Source organism: Salmo salar, chromosome ssa04 (genome assembly GCF_905237065.1).
Source record: "Salmo salar chromosome ssa04, Ssal_v3.1, whole genome shotgun sequence".
NCBI classification, from domain to species: Eukaryota; Metazoa; Chordata; class Actinopteri; order Salmoniformes; family Salmonidae; genus Salmo; species Salmo salar.
In genome coordinates, this window is record NC_059445.1 from 8,513,498 (window position 1) to 8,536,732 (window position 23,235).

Sequence of the window (23,235 nt, forward strand, 5' to 3'; positions counted from 1 at the left end):
CATTAAAGCAAGTAACAGAATTTGCAAGTTCATTTGAATAAAACATTTTATTGCATATTTAACTGTTTGGATGTCAGTGGACATTATCCATTCAAAACAATGCGCTTTTGTATAGCCTGCATTTTTCCTTATTTTGGCACATTAAAACCTTAGGCTACAGGACAAAATAAAAGCACCATAGTTTCCACCAGGATGCAAAACATTAGCTCACTGACCATGACAAATTCCCCCGACCATCCACATCAGTTTGTAATGAGCACATGAAAGTCTGACAGCTCAAAGTGAAAGATAATTCTAATGCCGCGTTCATAACAACTGGGAACTCGGAAAATATACGAGGTCAAATCATCACGTCAGAAAGTCGGAGCTCTAGAATGATTTTTACCCAGTCGGAGCTCGTTTGTTTCCTGAACCAGGTTGGTTTGAACGCACTGAGGTCGGAAGTCTGAGAATTCCGAGTTCCCAGTTGTTTTGAAGGCGGCATAATTCCACGGCCCTGAGTGATGACAGATTCTTATTATGGGACTGGTGTGTGCGTGGTGAATGAGGACATCATTGCGTGATTTCATTCTGAAGCGCAACACTCCAATCTGTGATGATTCAGTCACAGGAACCAACGTTTTCCCTAGCCACCGTGCTTCTGCATCTGCATTGCTTTCCGTTTGGGGTTTTAGGCTGGGTTTCTGTATAGCATTTTGTGACATCGGCTGATGTAAAAAGGGCTTTATAAATACATTTGATTGAGAATACAAACAAAAACTGAATCGACTAGCTCAGGTTCTCCATTTCTCTTTCATTCATAGATCTGAACAGCACACAACCTTTGCAATGACAACCGGACATTCTACGCTATTGATAAAATGTAATTGGAGCATATACACCCCCTGGTGGTCAAATTGAAGAAGACATTGTCAGCAGAAAAGATTAGCCTACATTTCTGAGATTGTGGGTCGGTTTCCCGGATACAGATTAAGGCCACTCTTGGATTTACAAGCATGCTCAATTGCTTAATCTGTGTCCGGGAAACCAGTCTGTAGTGTACCATTGCTCCTAGGGGGAAATATAGTGGTCAGTTTCACGGAGAAAATGTCAAAAAGACACTTAGGAAATACAATGTTGTCCTCGGTATAATGTGCAGTTTATTATAATATTTGTTCTGGCATAATTGTAGTAGGACAGTAACCATTAACATTTAATATCAAACATTATCACAAAGACATCCTTTCAAATGATCATAATATGCACATGTCTTTATACAGTAGATCACGTTAACCTTTTAACTTGTTGAAAAAGTGCCAGTCATATCACCCATCAATGCCCGTCATTTTAACATGGATTACACCATAACACATTACACTGTCATAATACATTCTCTCTCCAATAAGGTTCCAACGTCTCTTTAGTTGTGGACAAATACAGTGTACAGAGAGAAAACCTTATTGGACATTACACACAAAAAAAAACCTGACGCAACATATAGCTGTCGGACAGTCACAATCTGCATCCCAAATGGCACCCTATTCCCAACATAGTGCACTACTTTTGACCAGGACCCATAGTAGTGCAATATGTAAGTAGTGCACTATGAAGGGAATAGGGCTCTGGTCAGAAGTAGTCCACTATGTAGGGAATAGGGCTCTGGTCAAATGTAGGGCACTATGTAGGGAATAGGGCTCTGGTCAAATATAGAGCACTATGAAGGGAATAGGGCTCTGGTCAAATGTAGGGCACTATATAGGGAGTCATTTGGGACACAAGCCAGGTACACACAACGACTGGACACATAAAGGCTCTTTGGACAAGCATAGGGCACTTTGTGACGAAGACACAACAGACATAGTGTAGTGGACGAGTGACTCAGTAACCTAGCGATAGTCTGTTCTTAAAGAACTTATGAGAAGGCTGGACGACTGACAGGACGGCATGTGCAAAGAGACAGTGTGAGTGCGTCTGCCTTTCTGTGTCTGAGCATACATTCCTTTGTCTTCTAGGACTTTCATTAATCTCAGAATAAACATCTCTGTATATTCACTATGTGGTTGTTGACATCCCGCGCGAGGTATCTAGCCGAGTGGTGGCAGTGGCGATGCTCCCCGGGTCTCTCCAACCTCCGAAGGTCTTCTCCAGGAACACAGCGGTGGCCAGAGAGAGACGGTCCTGCTGCTTCCCCACTACCAGCTGCAGTCCCAAGGGTAAACCCTCCGCGCTCAGCCCCAACGGACACTGGGTCACCGGAAGACCCAGAATGTTAAAGATACCTGTGAGGGATGAGAGAGGGGTACAGTGTCAGAGCTGATTAAAATGTTGACACCAAAAAAAGTTTAGGAACTGTACTTCAGGCAAGGGCTGTCATCATTTAGGGTTAGATATTTTCCTGACCAGGTAAAGCTCATCCGAGGCTCTGAAAACTACTACCCACCTTCCACCACTGACACCATGCTAGCTAAAGCACCACTGACCAGTGTAGGAGAAGTTGAAGGGGGTGAAGAGGGGATGGTGGTGTTTGGGGGCGAGGTGGGGGTGAGAGGGGTAGAGCAGCACCCCGTCTGTCCCCAACAGTTCCTCCAGGTCCTTCTGGAGAGATTCCTTCTGCTGCAGGATGAACTGGGTGGGCTGGGCCCTCTGGAACATCTCTACCAGGACCAGACCTGAGGGGAGTTCTGGTTATGTCATTTACAGCAATGTGCCCCACATTCAAGAGCACCGAGTTAAATGAAAGACAATATAACATTATCCCCAGTTACAGACAACATGACATAGTTGACAAGGGAGAGGGGGACAGGGAGAGAGAGAAAAGGAGGGAGGAACAGAGAAGTAGGGGAGGCCTACTACATGTCCTTAAACCATCACATAACCATTACACACCATCACATAACCATTACACACCATCACATACCTATAGCAGCCACAGTGTGCTTGGAGAGTCCCACAGTCCACTTAGCCATCTCCCAAAGAGGCCACACCTTCTTCCCATGGTCAGACATCAGCTCTGCAAACGATGTGGGCTTCTGTTGGACGAACAGGCATATAGACCATTAAGGCAATACTATACATTCAAGCACTCACCATGCACTCAGAGACAAGCCAAAACACACACAAATAGATACACACCTTTCCATCCTTCCCCGGGGCTCCCATCATCGCACTCCAGATCTGGAAGGAGTATTTGAGCTGAGGAATCTTCAGCTGCTGAACTTTGACCCCCAGGTCTGCCTCTAGACGCTCTACCACCTGGGGAAGACATGGTGACACTGAATTCTCTAATGTTCTCTCCCTCCCTCTCTTTATTTCCATCTTCTAATCTTCCTCTGTCTCTCCTGATTCAACCCTTTCCCTCGTCTCTTATCTCCTCTCTCTCTACCTCCCTCTATCTATCTGGTTTATGGTTTCAATGTTTCTAGAGACAATATCTCTCTCATCATCACTAAATGCCTAGGTTTACCTCCACTGTACTCACATCCTACCATACCTTTGTCTGTATTATACCATGAAGCTATTTTATCGCCCCCAGAACCCTGCTCCTTTTTCTCTCTATTCCGGACGTCACAGACGACCAATTCTTATAGCTTTTAGCTGTACCCTTATCCTTATACTTCTCTGTTCCTCTGGTGATGTAGAGGTGAATCCAGGCCCTGCAGTGCCTAGCTCCACTCCTACTCCCCAGGCGCTCTCTTTTGATGACTTCTGTAACCGTAATAGCCTTGGTTTCATGCATGTTAACATTAGAAGCCTCCTCCCTAAGTTTGTTTTATTCACTGCTTTAGCACACTCTGCCAACCCGGATGTCCTAGCCGTGTCTGAATCCTGGCTTAGGATGTCCACCAAAAACTCTGAAATCTTCATCCCTCATTACAACGTTTTCAGACAAGATAGAACGGCCAAAGGGGGCGGTGTTGCAATCTACTGCAGAGATAGCCTGCAGAGTTCTGTCCTACTATCCAGGTCTGTACCCAAACAATTTGAACTTCTACTTTTAAAAATCCATCTCTCTAAAAACAAGTCTCTCACCGTTGCCGCCTGCTATAGACTACCCTCTGCCCCCAGCTGTGCTCTGGACACCATATGTGAACTGATTGCCCCCCATCTATCTTCAGAGCTCGTGCTACTAGGTGACCTAAACTGGGACATGCTTAACACCCCAGCCATCCTACAATCCAAGCTTGACGCCCTCAATCTCACACAAATTATTAATGAACCCACCAGGTACTACACCAAAGCCGTAAACACTGGCACCCTCATAGATATCATCCTAACCAATTTGCCCTCTAAATACACCTCTGCTGTTTTCAACCAAGATCTCAGCGATCATTGCCTGCATCCGTAATGGGTCTACGGTCAAACGACCTCCACTCATCACTGTCAAACGCTCCCGGAAACATTTCAGCGAGCAAGCCTTTCTAATCGACCTGGCCCTGGTATCCTGGAAGGATATTGACCTCATCTCGTCAGTAGAGGATGCCTGGTTATTTTTTTTAAATGCCTTCCTCACCATCTTATATAAGCATGCCCCATTCAAGAAATTTAGAACCAGGAACAGGTATAGCCCTTGGTTCTCCCCAGACCTGACTGCCCTTAACCAACACAAAAACATCCTATGGCGTTCTGCATTAACATCAAACAGCCCCCGTGATATGCAACTTTTCAGGGAAGTTAGAGACCAATATACACAGGCAGTTAGAAAAGCTAAGGCTAGCTTTTTCAAGCAGAAATGTGCTTCCTGCAACACAAATTCAAAAAAGTTCTGGGACATTGTAAAGTCCATGGAGAATAAGAACACCTCCTCCCAACTGCACTGAGGATAGGAAACACTGTCACCACCGATAAACCCACTATAATTGAGAATTTCAATAAGCATTTTTCTACGGCTGGCCATGCTTTCCACCTGGCTACCCCTACTGCAGTCAACAGCACTGCACCCCCCACAGCTACTCACCCAAGCCTTCCCCATTTCTCCTTCTCCCAAATCCATTCAGCTGATGTTCTGAAATAGCTGCAAAATCTGGACCCCTACAAATCAGCCGGGCTAGACAATCTGGACCCTTTCTTTCTAAAATTATCTGCTGAAATTATTGCAACCCCTATTACTAGCCTGTTCAACCTCTCTTTCGTGTCGTCTGAGATTCCCATAGATTGGAAAGCAGTTGCTGTCATCCCCCTCTTCAAAGGAGGGGACACTCTTGACCCAAATTGCTATAGACCTATATCCATCCTACCCTGCCTTTCTAAGGTCTTCGAAAGCCAAGTCAACAAACAGATTACCGACCATTTCGAATCCCACCACACCTTCTCCCCTATGCAATCTGGTTTCAGAGCTGGTCACGGGTGCACCTCAGCCACGCTCAATGTCCTAAACGATATCGTAACCGCCATCGATAAGAAACAATACTGTCCTGCCGTTTTCATTGACCTGGCCAAAGCTTTCGACTCTGTCAATCACCACATCCTCATCGGCAGGCTCAATAGCCTTGGTTTCTCTAATGATTGCATCACCTGGTTCACCAACTACTTCTCTGATAGAGTTCAGTGTGTCAAATCGGAGGGCCTGTTGTCCGGACCTCTGGCAGTCTCTATGGGGGTGCCACAGGGTTCGATTCTTGGGCCAACTCTTTTCTCTGTATACATCAATGATGTCGCTTTTGCTGCTGGTGAGTCTCTGATCCACCTCTACGCAGACGACACCATTCTGTATACTTCTGGCCCTTCTTTGGACACTGTGTTAACAACCCTCCAGACGAGCTTCAATGCCATACAACTCTCTTTCCGTGGCCTCCAACTTCTCCTAAATACAAGTAAAACTAAATGCATGCTCTTCAACCGATCGCTGCCTGCACCTACCCGCCTGTCCTGCATCACTACTCTGGACGGTTCTGACTTAGAATATGTGGACAACTACAAATACCTAGGTGTCTGGTTACACTGTAAACTCTCCTTCCAGACTCACATCAAACATCTCCAATCCAAAGTTAAATCAAGAATTGGCTTCCTATTTCGCAACAAAGCATCCTTCACTCATGCTGCCAAACATACCCTTGTAAAACTGACTATCCTACCGATCCTCGACTTTGGCGGTGTCATTTACAAAATAGCCTCCAATACCCTACTCAACAAACTGGATGCAGTCTATCACAGTGCCATCCGTTTTGTCACCAAAGCCCCATATACTACCCACCACTGCGACCTGTACGCTCTCGTTGGCTGGCCTTCGCTTCATACTCGTCGCCAAACCCACTGGCTCCAGGTCATCTACAACACCCTGCTAGGTAAAGTCCCCCCTTATCTCCGCTCACTGGTCACCATAGCAGCACCCACCTGTAGCACGCGCTCCAGCAGGTATATCTCTCTGGTCACCCCCAAAGCCAATTCCTCCTTTGGCCGTCTCTCTTTCCAGTTCTCTGCTGCCAATGACCGGAACGAACTACAAAAATCTCTGAAACTGGAAACACTTATCTCCCTCACTAGCTTTAAGCACCAGCTGTCAGAGCAGCTCACAGATCACTGCACCTGTACATAACCCATCTATAATTTAGCCCAAACAACTACCCCTTCCCCTACTGTATTTATTTATTTTATTTTGCTCCTTCGCACCCCATTATCTCTATTGCTACTTTGCACTTTCTTCTACTACAAATCTACCATTCCAGTGTTTTACTTGCTATATTTTATTTACTTTGCCACCATGGACTTTTTTTTGCCTTTACCTCCCTTATCTCACCTCATTTGCTCACATTGTACATAGACTTATTTTTCTACTGTATTATTGACTGTATATTTGTTTTACTCCATGTGTAACTCTGTGTTGTTGTACGTTGTCAAACTGCTTTGCTTTATCTTGGCCAGGTCGCAATTGTAAATGAGAACTTGTTCTCAACTTGCCTACCTGGTTAAATAATGGTGAAAAACAAATAAAAAATCTCCCCCCTTTCTTTCTCCAACTCACCCCCCTCTCTCTCCCTCACCCTCCTCTGAGCCTGGACTAGCTGCTGGTCGACAGGAGACACCAGAGGAACTCTCCTGTTTCCCTCCCCTCCTCCCCCTCTCTCTCTCACCTTCCTCTGAGCCTGGACTAGCTGGTGGTCGACAGGAGACACCAGGGGAACTCTCCTGTTTCCCTCCCCTCCTCCCCCTCTCTCTCTCACCTTCCTCTGAGCCTGGACTAGCTGCTGGTCGACAGGAGACACCAGGGGAACTCTCCTCTTTCCCTCCCTCCCCTCCTCCCCCTCTCTCTCTCACCCTCCTCTGAGCCTGGACTAGCTGCTGGTCGACAGGAGACACCTGGGGAACTCTCCTGTCTCCCTCCCCTCCTCCCCCTCCCTCTCTCACCCTCCTCTGAGCCAGAACTAGCTGCTGGTCGACAGGAGACACCAGAGGAACTCTCCTGTCTCCCACCCCTCTCCTCCTCCCTCTCTCACCCTCCTCTGAGCCTGGACTAGCTGCTGGTCGACAGGAGACACCAGAGGAACTCTCCTGTCTCCCTCCCCCCTCTCTCTCACCCTCCTCTGAGCCAGGACTAGCTGCTGGTCGACAGGAGACACCAGAGGAGAGCCTCCATCGTGAGGAACAGAGAAGAACCGTAGTCTCTTCAGATCCACCTCAGATGACAGAGACAACCTGCAGAGGGGGAGGGAGAGAAGACATGGTCATATCTGGGTGTTATTAACGTGTAGTCATTGTGTATCTGTGCATGTTGTTGTTGTCCCTCTGTACCTGTCAGCGTTGGCTCCTCCCATAACTCTGAGCATGGGCAGCAGGTCCTGGGCGTAGCGACACATTGGGCCTGTACACAGGAAACCAGGCTGCTGCCCCGAGGGCGGGGGGAACTGACCCCCGTTAGATACTACACCTATCGAAAGAGAGAGGAGAACTGACCCACGTTAGATACTACACCTACAGAGAGAAAAAGAGAGAGGAGAACTGACCCACGTTAGATACTACACCTACAGAGAGAAAAGAGAGAGATAGGAGAACTGACCCACGTTAGATACTCCACCTATACTGTAGAGAGAGAGAGAACTGACCCACGTTAGATACTACACCTACACTGTAGAGAGAGGAGAACTGACCCACGTTAGATACTACACCTACACTGTAGAGAGAGGAGAACTGACCCACGTTAGATACTACACCTACACTGTAGTGAGAGGAGAACTGACCCACGTTAGATACTACACCTACACTGTAGTGAGAGGAGAACTGACCCACGTTAGATACTACACCTACACTGTAGTGAGAGGAGAACTGACCCACGTTAGATACTACACCTACACTGTAGTGAGAGGAGAACTGACCCACGTTAGATACTACACCTACACTGTAGTGAGAGGAGAACTGACCCACGTTAGATACTACACCTACACTGTAGAGAGAGGAGAACTGACCCACGTTAGATACTACACCTACACTGTAGAGATAGGAGAACTGACCCACGTTAGATACTACACCTACACTGTAGAGAGAGGAGAACTGACCCACGTTAGATACTACACCTACACTGTAGAGAGAGGAGAACTGACCCACGTTAGATACTACACCTACACTGTAGAGAGAGGAGAACTGACCCACGTTAGATACTACACCTACACTGTAGAGAGAGGAGAAGTGATTAAACCATATACACATCAGCAACCACAGATAATGAAGTCACTGAAACCCTTATCAAAGAGTTGCAGTCAGCTTTGGAACGGGTGGCCAGTAATAAACGGGTCCAGAACATCTCTAAAGCTAAGAGCATTGTATTTAGTACCAATCACTCCCTAAGTTGTAGACCTCAGCTGAATCTGGTAATGAATGGTGTGGCTGTTGAACAAGTTGAGGAGACTAAATTACTTGGTGTTACCTTAGATTGTAAACTGTCATGGTCAAAACATACAGATTCAATGGTTGTAAAGATGGGGAGAGGTCTGTCTGTAATAAAGAGATGCTCTGCTTTTTTGACACCACACTACACAAAGAAGATCCTGCAGGCTCTAGTTTTGTCTGATCTTGATTATTGTCCAATTATGTGGTCAAGTGTTGCAAAGAAAGACCTAGTTAAGCTGAAGCTCATTGTAATCAGAGGGCTGATGTAAATACTATGCATGCCAGTCTCTCTTGGCTAACAGTTGAGGAGAGACTGACTGCATCACTTCTTCTTTTTTATAAGAAGCATTGTGTTGAAAATCCCAAATTGTTTACATAGTCAACATTCAGTGCATTCGGAAAGTATTCAGACCCCTTAACCTTTCCTACATTTTGTCACGTTAGAGCCTTATTCTAAACCAGATTAAGTAGTTGGTTTCCCCTCAACAATCTACACACAATACCCCATAATGACAAAGCAAAAACAGGTTTTTAGACATGTTCGCTAATGTATAAAAAAATAAAAAAATACAAATATCTGAATTACATAAGTATTCAGACCATTTACTCAATACTCTGTTGAGGCACCTTTGGCAGCAATTACAGCCTTGAGTCTTCTTGGGTATGACGCTAGAAGCTTGGCACACCTGTATTTGGGGAGTTTCTCCCATTTTTTTCTGCAGATCCTCTCAAGCTCTTTCAGGTTGGATGGGGAGCATCACTGCATAGCTATTTTCAGGTCTCTCCAGAGATGTTCGATAGGGTTCAAGTCCGGGCTCTTGCTGGGCCACTCAAGGACATTCAGGCTCTGATCAGGTCCTACACCCAAACAAGGGCACTGCGTTCATCCACCTCTGGCCTGCTGGCCCCCCTACCTCTGCGGAAGCACAGTTCCCGCTCAGCCCAGTCAAAACTGTTCGCTGCTCTGGCACCCCAATGGTGGAACAAGCTCCCTCATGACGCCAGGACAGCGGAGTCAATCACCACCTTCCGTAGACACCTGAAACCCCACCTCTTTAAGGAATACCTGGGATAGGATAAAGTAATCCTTCTAACCCCCCCCCCCCAAAAAAGAAAAAGATATAGATGTACTATTGTAAAGTGGTTGTTCCACTGGATATCATAAGGTGAATGCACCAATCTGTAAGTCGCTCTGGATAAGAGCGTCTACTAAATGACGTAAATGTAAAAATGTAATTCAGTGACTTGTCCCATAGCCACTCTTGCATTGTCTTGGCTGTGTGCTTAGGGTCGTTGTCCTGTTGGAAGGTGAACCTTGGCCCCCGTTTGAGGTCCTGAGCACTCTGGAGCAGGTTTTGATCTCTCTGCACTTTGCTCTGTTTATCTTTCCCTCGATCCTGACTAGTCTCCCAGTCCCTGCCACTGAAAAACATCCCCACAGCATTATGCTGTCATAACCATGCTTCACTGTAGGGATGGTGCCAGATTCCTCCAGATATGACTCTTGGCATTCAGGCCAAACAGTTCAATCTTGGTTTCATCAGACCAGAGAATTTTGTTTCTCATGGTCTGATAGTCCTTTAGGTGCCTTTTAGCAAACTCCAATTGGGCTGTCATGTGCCTTTTACTGAGGAGTGGCTTCCGTTTGACCACTCTACCATAAAGGCCTGAATGGTGGAGTGCTGCATAGATGGTTGTCCTTCTAGAATGTTCTCGCATCTCCACAGAGGAACTCTGGAGTTCTGTAAGAGTGACCATTGTGTTCTTGGAAACATCCCTGACAAAGGCTTTTCTCCCCCAATTGCTCAGTTTTGCCGGGCGGCCAGCTCTAGGATGAGTCTTGGTGGTGCCAAACATCTTCCATTTAAGAATGATGGAGGCCACTGTGTTTTGGGGATCTTCAATGCTGAAAATGTTGGTACCTTTCCCCAGATCTGTGCCTGGACACAATCCTGTCTCGGAGCTCTATGGACAATTCCTTCCACTTCATGGCTTGGTTTTTGCTCTGACATGCACTGTCAACTGTCTGACCTTATATAGACAGATGTGTGCCTTTACAAATCATGCTCAATCAATTTAATTTACCACAGGTGGACTCGAATCAAGAAAGTAGAAACATCTCAAGGATGATCAATGGAAACAGGATGCACCTGAGCTCCATTTTAAGTCTCATAGCAAAGAGTGTAAATACTTATGTAGTTTTTAGTATACATTTGCAAACATTTCTAAAAACCTGTGGTCACTTCAACATTATGGGGTGTTGTGTGTAGATTGATGAGGGGAAAAAATATTTAATACATTTTAGAACATGGCTGTAACGTAACAACATGTGGAAAAAAGGAAGGGGTCTGAATACTTTCCAAATGCACTGTACACACAGCTCAGACACACACACTTACCCCACCAGTCATGCCACTAATAATGGGTCTGCGATCAAACGACCACCCCTCATCACTGTCAAACGCTCCCTAAAACACTTCTGCGAGCAGGCCTTTCTAATAGACCTGGCGGGGGTATCCTGGAATGACATTGACCTCATCCCGTCAGTAGAGGATGCCTGGTTGTTCTTTAAAAGTGTCTTCCTCACCATCTTAAATAAGCATGCTCAGTTCAAAAAATGTAGAACTAGGAATAGATATAGTCCTTGGTTCACTCCAGACCTGACTGCCCTTGACCAGCACAAAAACACCCTGTGGCGTTCTGCATTAGCATCGAATAGCCCCCGTGATATGCAACTTTTCAGGGAAGTTAGGAACAAATACACACAGGCAGTTAGGAAAGCTAAGGCTAGCTTTTTCAAACAAAAATGTGCATCCTGTAGTACAAACTCAAAAAATTCTGGGACACTAAAGTCCATGGAGAATAAGAGCACCTCCTCCCAGCTGCCCACTGCTCTGAGGCTAGGAAACACTGTCACCACCGATAAATCCACTATAATTGAGAACTTCAATAAGCATTTTTCTACGGCTGGCCATGCTTTCCACCTGGCTACCCCTACCCCAGTCAACTGCCCGGCACCCTCCACAGCAACCCGCCCAAGCCCCCACCATTTCCCCGTCACCCAAATCCAGATAGCTGATGTTCTGAAAGAGCTGCAAAATCTGGACCCCAACAAATCAGCCGGGCTAGACAATCTGGACCCTCTCTTTCTAAAATTATCTGCCGAAATTGTTGCAACCCCTATTTCTAGCCTGTTCAACCTCTCTTTCGTATCGTCTGAGATTCCCAAAGATTGGAAAGCTGCCGCGCTCATTCCCCCTCTTCAAAGGGGGTGACACTCTAGACCCAAACTGCTAAAGACCTATATCTATCCTACCCTGTCTTTGAAAGGTCTTCGAAAGCCAAGTTAACAAACATGATTACCGACCATTTCGAATCCCAACGTACCTTCTCCGCTATGCAATCTGGTTTCCGAGCTGGTCACGGGTGCACCTCAGCCACGCACAAGGTCCTAAACGATATCATAACCGCCATCGATAAGAGACATTACTGTGCAGCCGTATTCATCGACCTGGCCATGGCTTTCGACTCTGTCAATCACCACATTCTTATTGGCAGACTCGACAGTCTTGGTTTCTCAAATAATTGCCTCGCCTGGTTCACCAACTACTTCTCTGACAGAGTTCAGTGTGTCAAATCAGAGGGCCTGTTGTCCGGACCTCTGGCAGTCTCTATGGGGGTGCCACAGGGTTCAATTCTCAGGCCGACTCTCTTCTCTGTATACATCAATGATGTCACTCTTGCTGCTGGTGATTCTCTGATCCACCTCTACGCAGATGACACCATTCTGTATACTTCTGGCCCCTCTTTGGACACTGTGTTAACTAACCTCCAGACGAGCTTCAATGCCATACAACTCTCCTTCCGTGGCCTCCAACTGCTCTTAAACGCAAGTAAAACTAAATGCATGCTATTCAACCGATCACTGCCCGCACCTGCCCGCCAGTCCAGCATCACTACTCTGGACGGCTCTGGACAACTAAAAATACCTAGGGGTCTGGTTAGATTGTAAACTCTCCTTCCAGACTCACATTAAGCATCTCCAATCCAAAATTAAATCTAGAATCAGCTTCCTATATCGCAACAAAGCATCCTTCACTCATGCTGCCAAACATACCCTCGTAAAACTAACCATCCTACCCTACCGATCCTCGACAATGTCATCTATAAAATAGCCTCCAACACTCTTCTCAACAAATTGGATGCAGTCTATCACAGTGCCATCTGTTTTGTCACCAAAGCCCCATACACTACCCACCACTGCGACCTGTACGCTCTCGTTGGTTGGCCCTCGCTTCATACTCGTCGCCAAACCCACTTGCTACAGGTTATCTACAAGTCTCTGCTAGGTAAAGCCCCGCCTTATCTCAGCTCACTGGTCACCATAGCAGCACCCACTCGTAGCACGCGCTCCAGCAGGTATGTCTCACTGGTCACCCCCAAAGCCAATTCCTCCTTTCGTCAACTTTCCTTCCAGTTCTCTTCTGCCAATGACTGGTACGAACTGCAAAAATCCCTGAAGCTGGAGACTCATATCTCCCTCACTAGCTTTAAGCACCAGCTGTCAGAGCAGCTCACAGATCACTGCACCTGTACATAGCCCGTCTGTAAACGGCCCATCTATCTACCTCATCCCCATACTGTATTCATTTATCTTGCTCCTTTACACCCCAGTATCTCCACTTGCACATTCATCTTCTGCACATCTACCGTTCCAGTGTTTAATTGCTATATTGTAATTACTTCGCCACCATGGCCTATTTATTGCCTTAACTCCCTTATCTTACCTCATTTGCACTCACTGTATATAGAATTTTGTTTTCTTTTTTTCTACTGTATTATTGACTGTATGTTTTGTTTATTCCATGTTTAACTCTGTGTTGTTGATGTGTCGAATTGCTATGCTTTATCTTGGCCAGGTAGCAGTTGCAAATGAGAACTTGTTCTCAACTAGCCTACCAGGTTAAATAATGGTGAGAAAATATATATATATTAAAAAAAATGCCACCAGGGGTCTTTTCACAGTCCCCAAATCCACAACAAATTCAAAAAAGTCTACAGTATTACATAGAGCCATTATTCAATGGAACTCTGTTGCTCAAATGAACAGCAAACCTGGTTTAAAAAAACAGATAAAGCAACACCTCACGGCACAATGCCTCTCCCCTATTTGACCTAGATAGTTTTTGTGTTTGTATTGATATGTATTGATATGTAGGCTGTGTGCCCTTTTTAAATGTATGTAGTTCTGTCCTTGAGCTGTTCCTGTCTAATGATGTTCTGTATTATGTCATTCTGTATTATGTTTTCTGTTTTGTGTGGACCCCAGGAAGAGTAGCTGCTGCTTTTGCAACAGCTAATGGGGATACTAATAAAATACCAAATATTAAAATACACACACACCTGCAATTAAACACAACCACACGCATGATTAGAAGGAACTGGCCCCGTTACATCCTACAGAGACAGCAGATTGGTGTGAGCGTTTCACACACACACAGGATGTGTCTCTCTACAACGCGGGATAGATACAAACCTCCATACACACAACACACACACACACACACACACACACACACACACAGGATGTGTCTCTCTACAACGTGGGATAGATACAAACCTCCATGCACACAACGCACACAACACTCACACACAGGTGTCAGACTGGACGCCCTCACCTGATGTTGGCTTGTGGCCGAAGATGCCGTTGAAGAATGCTGGGATGCGAATACTGCCCCCAACATCTGAGCCAACCCCTATCACTGAACCACCGCCCCCCAAAATACTGCCCTCCCCTCCTGAGAGAGACAAACAGAGAGATAAAGGTCATACTAGATGGTAGTAACACTTGGAGTCACACTGACATACAACAATATAGTGAAGGTTGACAGTAAAGGTATCATTCTATTATCTACTCCTACTCTGTTCCACCGTATTCCAAACATTCTGTTGCCTTTCCATTTCATTGGATTCCATACATTCTATTCCATTCGACAATGACAGCGGTGTAACTAACCGGAGCTTCCTCCTGGTATTCTCTCCAGGTCGTATGGGTTGTTGGTGATTCCATACAGGCGGTTATGGGACTCAAGCCACATGCAGAGCTCACTACAGTTAGTCACCCCCAGAGGAATGGCCCCTGCCCTCTTCAGCAGAGCCACCGGGGGCGCGTCCGTTGCTGAAATCACCCCCCGCCGTGACACCAGCCCTGTGGAGTTAGGCATACCTGGGGAGAAAAGAAAGAGAGAGAAAGAAAGAGAGAGAGAAAGAGAGAGAGAGAAAGAGAAAGGGAAAGAGAGAGAGAAAGAGAGAGAGAAAGGGAAAGAGAGAGAGAAAGGGAAAGAGAGAGAGAGAGAGAGAGAGAGAGAGAGAGAGGGTAAATGTGGACAGTGAACAAGGCATTGGAACAAACAAGGCTTCTATTTCAACTGTAGTAGTTCAGTAGGTTTCCAATTTCAGCAGGTTTAGACCTTGAGAGTGAGGGAATGGCACAGACACAGATAGACTTTTGCAACAAACTTTGCATCAAGGACAACCAGTGGGGAAAGAACACTGATTGCAGCACAGACACAACTACAGGTCAGGGTATTGGCCATGTTGATCATATTATCCTCACTATAAGTAGCATTAGTAGCCTACCCTGGATGCAAGACTCCATACTTTAGCACCAAACGTTATATCAAATATTGAAATACAACTGATAGCAGTACTGCTGCAGGTCAGGGCAGTGACCCTATTTACCAGAGTACCAGGGTATATAGAAATAAAGTGACTCTATTCTAACCATAATTAGAAGGAGTAGCATTAGCAGCCTACCCTGGAGAGAGAAGGCCTCTTTCACAGTGAAAGGGACACCCAGTAGAGGAAGCCTGTCCTCCAGAACATCCTCTCCTCCTGTCTCCTCCTCTATCAGCTTATCCACCTGGGCTGCCTCCTGCAGGGCCAATGAAAATCTGAGAGAGATGGGTGGAGGGAGGAGAGGGGGATAGGGGGGGAGAGAGAGAGAGAGAGAGGGGTGGTAGGAGGGACGGACAGAGAATAGGAGGTAAGAGATGAAGGGAGTGTGGCTTGACTTGAAATGCACAGTGAAAGTAGGTGTCCTCTCTCTATCTCCCACACACACACACACACTCTCTCTCACCTGTCTTTGACCATGGCATTGATGAGAGGGTTAATCTCTTGGATGCGGTCTATGTAGGTCTGTACCACCTCCACACTGGTTACCTGAGAGAACAGGGGCAATTATATAAATTAGTCTGATTCATCAAGATATGCTCTATGCCCCAAATGCCACCCTATTCCCTGTTAGTGCACTACCTTTGACCAGAAGTAGTGCATTACATAGGGAATAGGACGCCATTTGGGATACAAACATGATCAATCCAAAAAAAGAACTGAGAAGCACAACCGTGAATATTTAGGATGAATATGTCTATTCTTGTACCCTGTAAACACTGTAAAAAGCTTTTCTGAGAGTACAATTGGCAGGATGTATAGTGATATTTTCCAGATGTTCAAAACACTGTTACGTTACATAGCAGAGAGAGAACAGGAGTAGGGGAAAGAGTTCCTATTGTTTCTGTCTCTATCCCAAAATGGCAGAATATTCCCTTTGTAGTGTACTACTTTCAACCAGAACCCTATGGGCCTTGGTCAAAAGTAGTGCACTATATAGGTCACTGGTTGCCATTTGGGATGTAGCCTCCTCTGACTACAGTGACCTTTGTGCAGGTGAAGTAAAGTCCCCTCCGGTGGCCCTATGTGGCCCCCTGCCACTATTGTTTACGTTCTAGAAGTAAATCCCTCTCAACAGGGAGCCCGGCTCAACCATCAAAATCCACACAAACCTGTGTCCCAACTGGTACCTTATTATGTAGTGTACTGCTTTTGAACAGAGCCCTGTATGGAATAGGGAACCAAACTACAGTATATCCTCTGGGATGTGACAGGATGTGTTTGAAAACACAACCAACTTGAATGTATTTTATATGAAATGCTAATTCAATAGGCTACTTTATTCAAGTAGGCCCAGAGTAATACAAGTACTATTAGGTACTAAGTACATTAAACTACTATGTCAGTAAACTACTGTCGTGAGTTACTACCAGCCTACATATCCCAGCATTCGTCAGTGCCACCGAGTCACTTTGCAGCATCTTTCTCTTCCCTAAACATTCTGAGCTGCGATGCATAATAAAACAAGCAACTGGCAGTTCTTAATTTATCCCGGCCATATCTATATGAATACACGTTATGTCACGATCTACCGGGTCGCATTTAACGATCTAACAACACTTTAATAAAGTTCACCTGCCTCTCTCCGTCGAATCATGCGGGCGAGCTGCATCGCCGGGACCCTCAACAGTGGGTTGGTGATTGGTGGGAGCCTCCTCACCGACCTGTCGGCTCCCCGCCGCGGAGCGAGCAGCTGGAAGACGGCAAACAGCATCCCGACCGCTCCCCGCAGCATCGAGGCCAGGAACCGTTCGAACCGTGTCAGCGCCATTACTACCGATAGCGGAAGACGAGCTATTTCGACATGAGATTCACTAAAAAAAGATCCACTGCTCAGTCTCTATCCACTCTCCCAGAATGCAACGGGGGTGCTATAATAAAATTAACCTCTGCCTGTTTCTTGTATGAAAGTTAGCTGGAATTTCCGTAGGTGACCCCGTACAATCAGATATGTTATATCACCTCTACGGAAGAAAGAATGCAGTCAGAGTGCAGTATAACTACAGTATGCATAAAACACTTTTTTTTTTACTGCAGTAATTTTGCTGTGTAACTGCAATTAGAGTGCAGTATAACTGCAGTTCAACTGCAGTACAATGCAGTTATTCTGCAATTACTGCGTCCAAAACACCACAGTTGACTGCTGTTACTGCACTTTTCAAAACTGCAATATTTTTGTTGTCAGGGCACAATCAAAATGAAAACGGTCTTATCTGCTGAAACTACACAGAGATACAATTACATTACATTGTTGTTATACAGTTTATTGCAGCAGCAAGCGCTGTCTTTGCAGTGTCGTTGTTCCGTTTACCACCACTAGATAGAAGCAAACATCTCAGTCCAACGCTTTTTTTTATTATTAATTATTTTTATTATGAACACAACAAATACAAAAAAAAAAAAAGAAATATACAAACAAGAGTACAAAACCTAACAGACAGGGGTATTACATATCAAGATTCATTTTCAATTTGTTAAATACTTTTATGGTGCGTATTGCTTTTTTGTTTTTACATTTACTGATCATTTCAAAATAATATTTCAATTCTATCTTAAATAATGTGAAAATGGGTTTGTTCTCTGCCCACTTCATTTTATGGACAAAGAATCTTCCATGAAAGATAAACAAATTAACAATGAAAGTTAAATCAGGGTCCATATCATTTGGTTTAAAATAAAACATAATATCAGAGTCTTTCAAATTAACATTAATAGTTGTTCCTTTTAAAATAAAATCTTCTAACTTACACCAAAATCTTCTGACATAAGAGCAGTCCCAAAATAAATGGTCAAGAGTCTCTGGGTCACAATCACAAAATACACATTTGTTATCAATAGCTATTTTAAATCTCTGTATAATAAAGGTCTTTACAGGGTAGATTCTATGAATGAGTTTGTATGATACTTCTTTCACCTTATTAGATATACAATATTTACCAGATAACAACTAAACTTTGTTCCAGTTCACTTGTCCTAGGGCTGCATTCCAGTACATTTTAGCAGAGGGAATAGTAACATATTGACATAGTTTCCTTATATACAGTGGGGCAAAAAAGTATTTAGTCAGCCACCAATTGTGCAAGTTCTCCCACTTAAAAAGATGAAAGAGCCCTGTAATTTCCATCATAGGTACACTTCAACTATGACAGACAAAATGATTTAAAAAAATCCAGAAAATCACATTGTAGGATTTTTTATGAATTTATTTGCAAATTATGGTGGAAAATAAGTATTTGGTCACCTACAAACAAGCAAGATTTCTGGCTCTCACAGACCTGTAACTTCTTCTTTAAGAGGCTCCTCTGTCCTCCACTCGTTACCTGTATTAATGGCACCTGTTTGAACTTGTTATCAGTATAAAAGACACCTGTCCACAACCTCAAACAGTCACACTCCAAACTCCACTATGGCCAAGACCAAAGAGCTGTCAAAGGACACCAGAAACAAAATTGTAGACCTGCACCAGGCTGGGAAGACTGAATCTGCAATAGGTAAGCAGCTTGGTTTGAAGAAATCAACTGTGGGAGCAATTATTAGGAAATGGAAGACATACAAGACCACTGATAATCTCCCTCGATCTGGGGGGGCTCCACGCAAGATCTTACCCCGTGGGGTCAAAATGATCACAAGAACGGTGAGCAAAAATCCCAGAACCACACGGGGGGACCTAGTGAATGACCTACAGAGAGCTGGGACCAAAGTAACAAAGCCTACCATCAGTAACACACTACGCCGCCAGGGACTCAAATCCTGCAGTGCCAGACGTGTCCCCCTGCTTAAGCCAGTACATGTCCAGGCCCGTCTGAAGTTTGCTAGAGAGCATTTGGATGATCCAGAAGAGGATTGGGAGAATGTCATATGGTCAGATGAAACCAAAATAGAACTTTTTGGTAAACTCAACTCGTCGTGTTTGGAGGACAAAGAATGCTGAGTTGCATCCAAAGAACACCATACCTACTGTGAAGCATGGGGGTGGAAACATCATGCTTTGGGGCTGTTTTTCTGCAAAGGGACCAGGACGACTGATCCGTGTAAAGGAAAGAATGAATGGGGCCATGTATCGTGAGATTTTGAGTGAAAACCTCCTTCCATCAGCAAGGGCATTGAAGATGAAACGTGTCTGGGTCTTTCAGCATGACAATGATCCCAAACACACCGCCCGGGCAACGAAGGAGTGGCTTCGTAAGAAGCATTTCAAGGTCCTGGAGTGGCCTAGCCAGTCTCCAGATCTCAACCCCATAGAAAATCTTTGGAGGGAGTTGAAAGTCCGTGTTGCCCAGCGACAGCCCCAAAACATCACTGCTCTAGAGGAGATCTGCATGGAGGAATGGGCCAAAATACCAGCAACAGTGTGTGAAAACCTTGTGAAGACTTACAGAAAACATTTGACCTGTGTCATTGCCAACAAAGGGTATATAACAAAGTATTGAGATAAACTTTTGTTATTAACCAAATACTTATTTTCCACCATAATTTGCAAATAAATTCATTAAAAATCCTACAATGTGATTTTCTGGATTTATTTTTCTCATTTTGTCTGTCATAGTTGAAGTGTACCTATGATGAAAATGACAGGCCTCTCTCATCTTTTTAAGTGAGAGAACTTGCACAATTGGTGGCTGACTAAATACTTTTTTGCCCCACTGTACATGTTATTACATTTATAGTTTAAAATGTAAATTCCTTCTAATTGTATTGAGGCTACAAAATCCTCAACAGTTGCACTTGGAGTATTGTTATATTCTCCTAAAAGAAGAATAGCACCTTTAGGGACAGCTCTAACAACAATTTGATACTCCTCAGTCCAACGCTTCAGATTCCTCCATTCAGACCCGCAGAGACACACATCCGCAGAGACAGTACACACACGCACACACGCACTATTTAGTAATTTAGAGTGGTTTTTAACAGCCCCTTTCAGTGAAGGCCTACCTGTCAAACATGCAGTAGGAAGGAATAGGCTGCTCAAAATACAGTTATTCCTTTGTGGAAATGTCTAAAGAAGTTAAAAGAACACATGATATTATGCTTTGGTCTTGATCTTTACTGATGAGTGAGCTGCCTGAAATGGTTATCAAGCACCAATAGCAATCTCTCATTAGCCTGCACATCTTGATTGATAGACAAACCATCCAATAGAGAGGCAGGAGGCGGGACCTCAATTCCTTTCCAGCCATTACAATGAGCTCGTCCTCCTATAGCTCCCCCCACCAGCCTTCACTGACAGAAAACTAACCATACCGATACAGAACAACGTGAATGTGATGAGCCATGGAATATCTGTGCAGCTTCGCTCCTTCAATGGTTTCCACTCGTGTTGCTTTGGCTAACAATAAAGTTAGAAACCAATAAATGAACACCTGTCCAGTGAAAATCTCACAAAGTTAATATTCTGTTAACTCATACCCAAATAATGTTGTTGACTCATCCTTTACTAGAAATTGTGACCAAAGCATAAATTGGAGAAAAAATATGTCAAAAAAATATATATATCTCCACTTCAAACTTGTATCTCAAACTGACCGTTTAAAAAATGCTTTCTATTTCTTCATAAGGAATGATGTCATCCTCCTGAGGATGAGCTGGCCAATCAGCAGTCTACTCACGTTAATATTTTTACGACTGGTATACGCCCCATTCTGTTGTTGGGGTGACACCTTTCCAACACAGAAAAGCATTTTAACATAACGTACTTATTTACAATTTTTTGGAACTAAAACTATTTCAGTCATATTTAAAAAAATTATAGGTAATATTTTAACACTTGAGAGTTACTTTAACATACACCTGGCATGCTTTTTTTCATTCAAATACCTTACTTTTCACTCAAAAATATAATTTGAGTGTCTTCACGGAAGTAGACAGTTTTTTTACTCAATAGCTACAGCCAATGCCTCAAAGGACCGCTGCCGACAACAAATACTTTGAACTTTTGCTGTAGTAGCAGATATGAAGAAGATATGAACCAGAAGGTCAAATTTGACAGAGGTCAGATGGAGGAGAGGATTGTGGATATCTACGTCAGTGCAGACACCCTGGGAGACGTTGAGACCAGCACCAAGAGAGAAGAGACAGCAGACACTGTTACAAATAATTGACCAACACAGCACACCACAAGTCTCTCTTATTTGTCTACAGAGCCTGATAGCTCAGAGAAGAGACCCTTCCTAGTTGCTGCAGTGTGTCTGGGTATGCTGTGTGTTCTCCTACTGGCTGGGATCATAGGCCTGTCTGTCTACTATGAGTATAAGGCCCTCATTACATTCACTAGACTTGTTGCTGTACCGTCTTCTTCACAGGTCACCAGATTTTCTACTTTTCTATTTACATCTTGGCCTTACCTTTGGATGTTGCTTGGCAACGTGACATTATTGCTGCGCAGCTCACATTTACTGTAAATATTATAGATATTGTTCTTACTATTTTAGCAGTTCTGATGTTATCTAATTTAGTGAGCAACTTCTCTTTTTTTAGTTGTTGCAGATAATGAGGTCTTAAAGAGATTATTAGCTTATGAAAACAAATGTACTGCAGAGAGAGACCAACTACAGACTGAGAGAAATATTCTCAGCGGGATGCTAGTGAATCTTCAGTAATAAATGATTGTGTCATTAATCAAACAGGCCTGAGCATGTGTCTGTATTCGGTCATTAAGTGTACGGTGTAAGAAGTTGGACGTCAATTCATGTTTTCATCTTTCACAACAACCCTGTCCTGAAACCTGTCACAAGTTTGAATCCAGTTGGTACTTCCTGTCTACTGAGAAGAAAACCTGGAAGGAGAGCAAAGAGGACTGTCTGGAGAGAGGAGCAGACCTGGTGATCATAAACAGTGATAAGGACCAGATGAGAGAGAGAGAGAGCGAGAGAGAGAGAGAGAGAGAGAGAGAGATGATATAGGTGTGCAGGGGTTAGATATAATCAAACAGAATATGTATATATGTTTATCTTTTTCAAAAACAGAAAATGATCTTCAACCTCTACAAGAGAGTCTGGATTGGTCTGACTGACTTTGTTACTGAGGGGACCTGGAGATGGGTGGACGGTATCCCACTGACCACCCCAAGGTAATACACTACTGCTCTGATAACACTGACCACAATGTAGGTCCTCCAATCCCAACTGGTCGACCAAGACTGACCACAGAGTAAGATCATAAACAGCAGAGAGGAACAGGTAAAAGAGAGAGAATACATTTTAGTAGATGCTCTTATCCAGAACGACTTACAGGAGCAATTAGGGATAAGTGCCTTGCTCAAGGGCACACCAATAGATTTTTCAGCTAGTCGGCTCAGGGATTTAAACCAACAAACTTTCGGTTACTGGCCCAACACACATATTCGCTAGGCTAACTGCCACAGACATTGTATTAAATATGCATTATAAAGGTTTTGTATAATTTCAGCCAGTAGCTTTGAAGGTAGCGCTCACTAGCCAAAACAGGTCCCCAAAATGTGGTATCCATTTCGTATGATATGGATCAGGTCCAAATGGATGGACCTGAATAAAAATATTTTTCTATGTAATACCACCTTAGATTTCCTCCTGTATATATAGTTCCTTAAACAGCAGTGCAGAGAAAGTACCAGGCAGCGTTTACACAGGCAGCCCACTTCTGATTATTTTCCACTAATTGGTATTTGACCAATTAGATCAGATATTTTGCCACTTATTGGGCAAAAGATCAGAATTGGGCTGCCTGTGT

The 23,235-nt window shown here is 44.3% G+C and overlaps 1 protein-coding gene across 2 annotated transcripts; it reads right to left on the reverse strand.

Moving 5' to 3' along the window:
* Nucleotides 1–1,121: 1,121 nt before the first annotated feature.
* Nucleotides 1,122–17,404, reverse strand: LOC106602229 (fatty-acid amide hydrolase 2-A). 2 transcript variants are annotated; one of them, XM_014194742.2, is made up of 11 exons: nucleotides 17,111–17,404; nucleotides 15,938–16,020; nucleotides 15,613–15,749; nucleotides 14,813–15,022; nucleotides 14,475–14,594; nucleotides 7,705–7,840; nucleotides 7,491–7,608; nucleotides 3,112–3,231; nucleotides 2,897–3,008; nucleotides 2,460–2,648; nucleotides 1,122–2,258 (listed from the first exon to the last, which is right to left on the reverse strand). In XM_014194742.2, the coding sequence occupies exons 1-11, from the start codon at nucleotides 17,300–17,302 to the stop codon at nucleotides 2,032–2,034; spliced, it is 1,644 nt and encodes a 547-aa protein (XP_014050217.1). In that variant the 5' UTR covers nucleotides 17,303–17,404; the 3' UTR covers nucleotides 1,122–2,031. The 2 variants fall into 2 exon arrangements, with proteins under 2 accessions (XP_014050217.1, XP_014050218.2); XM_014194743.2 differs by lacking the exons at nucleotides 1,122–2,258; nucleotides 2,460–2,648; nucleotides 2,897–3,008; ... (1 more) ...; nucleotides 7,491–7,608; nucleotides 7,705–7,840 and adding an exon at nucleotides 7,882–8,573.
* Nucleotides 17,405–23,235: the final 5,831 nt, after the last annotated feature.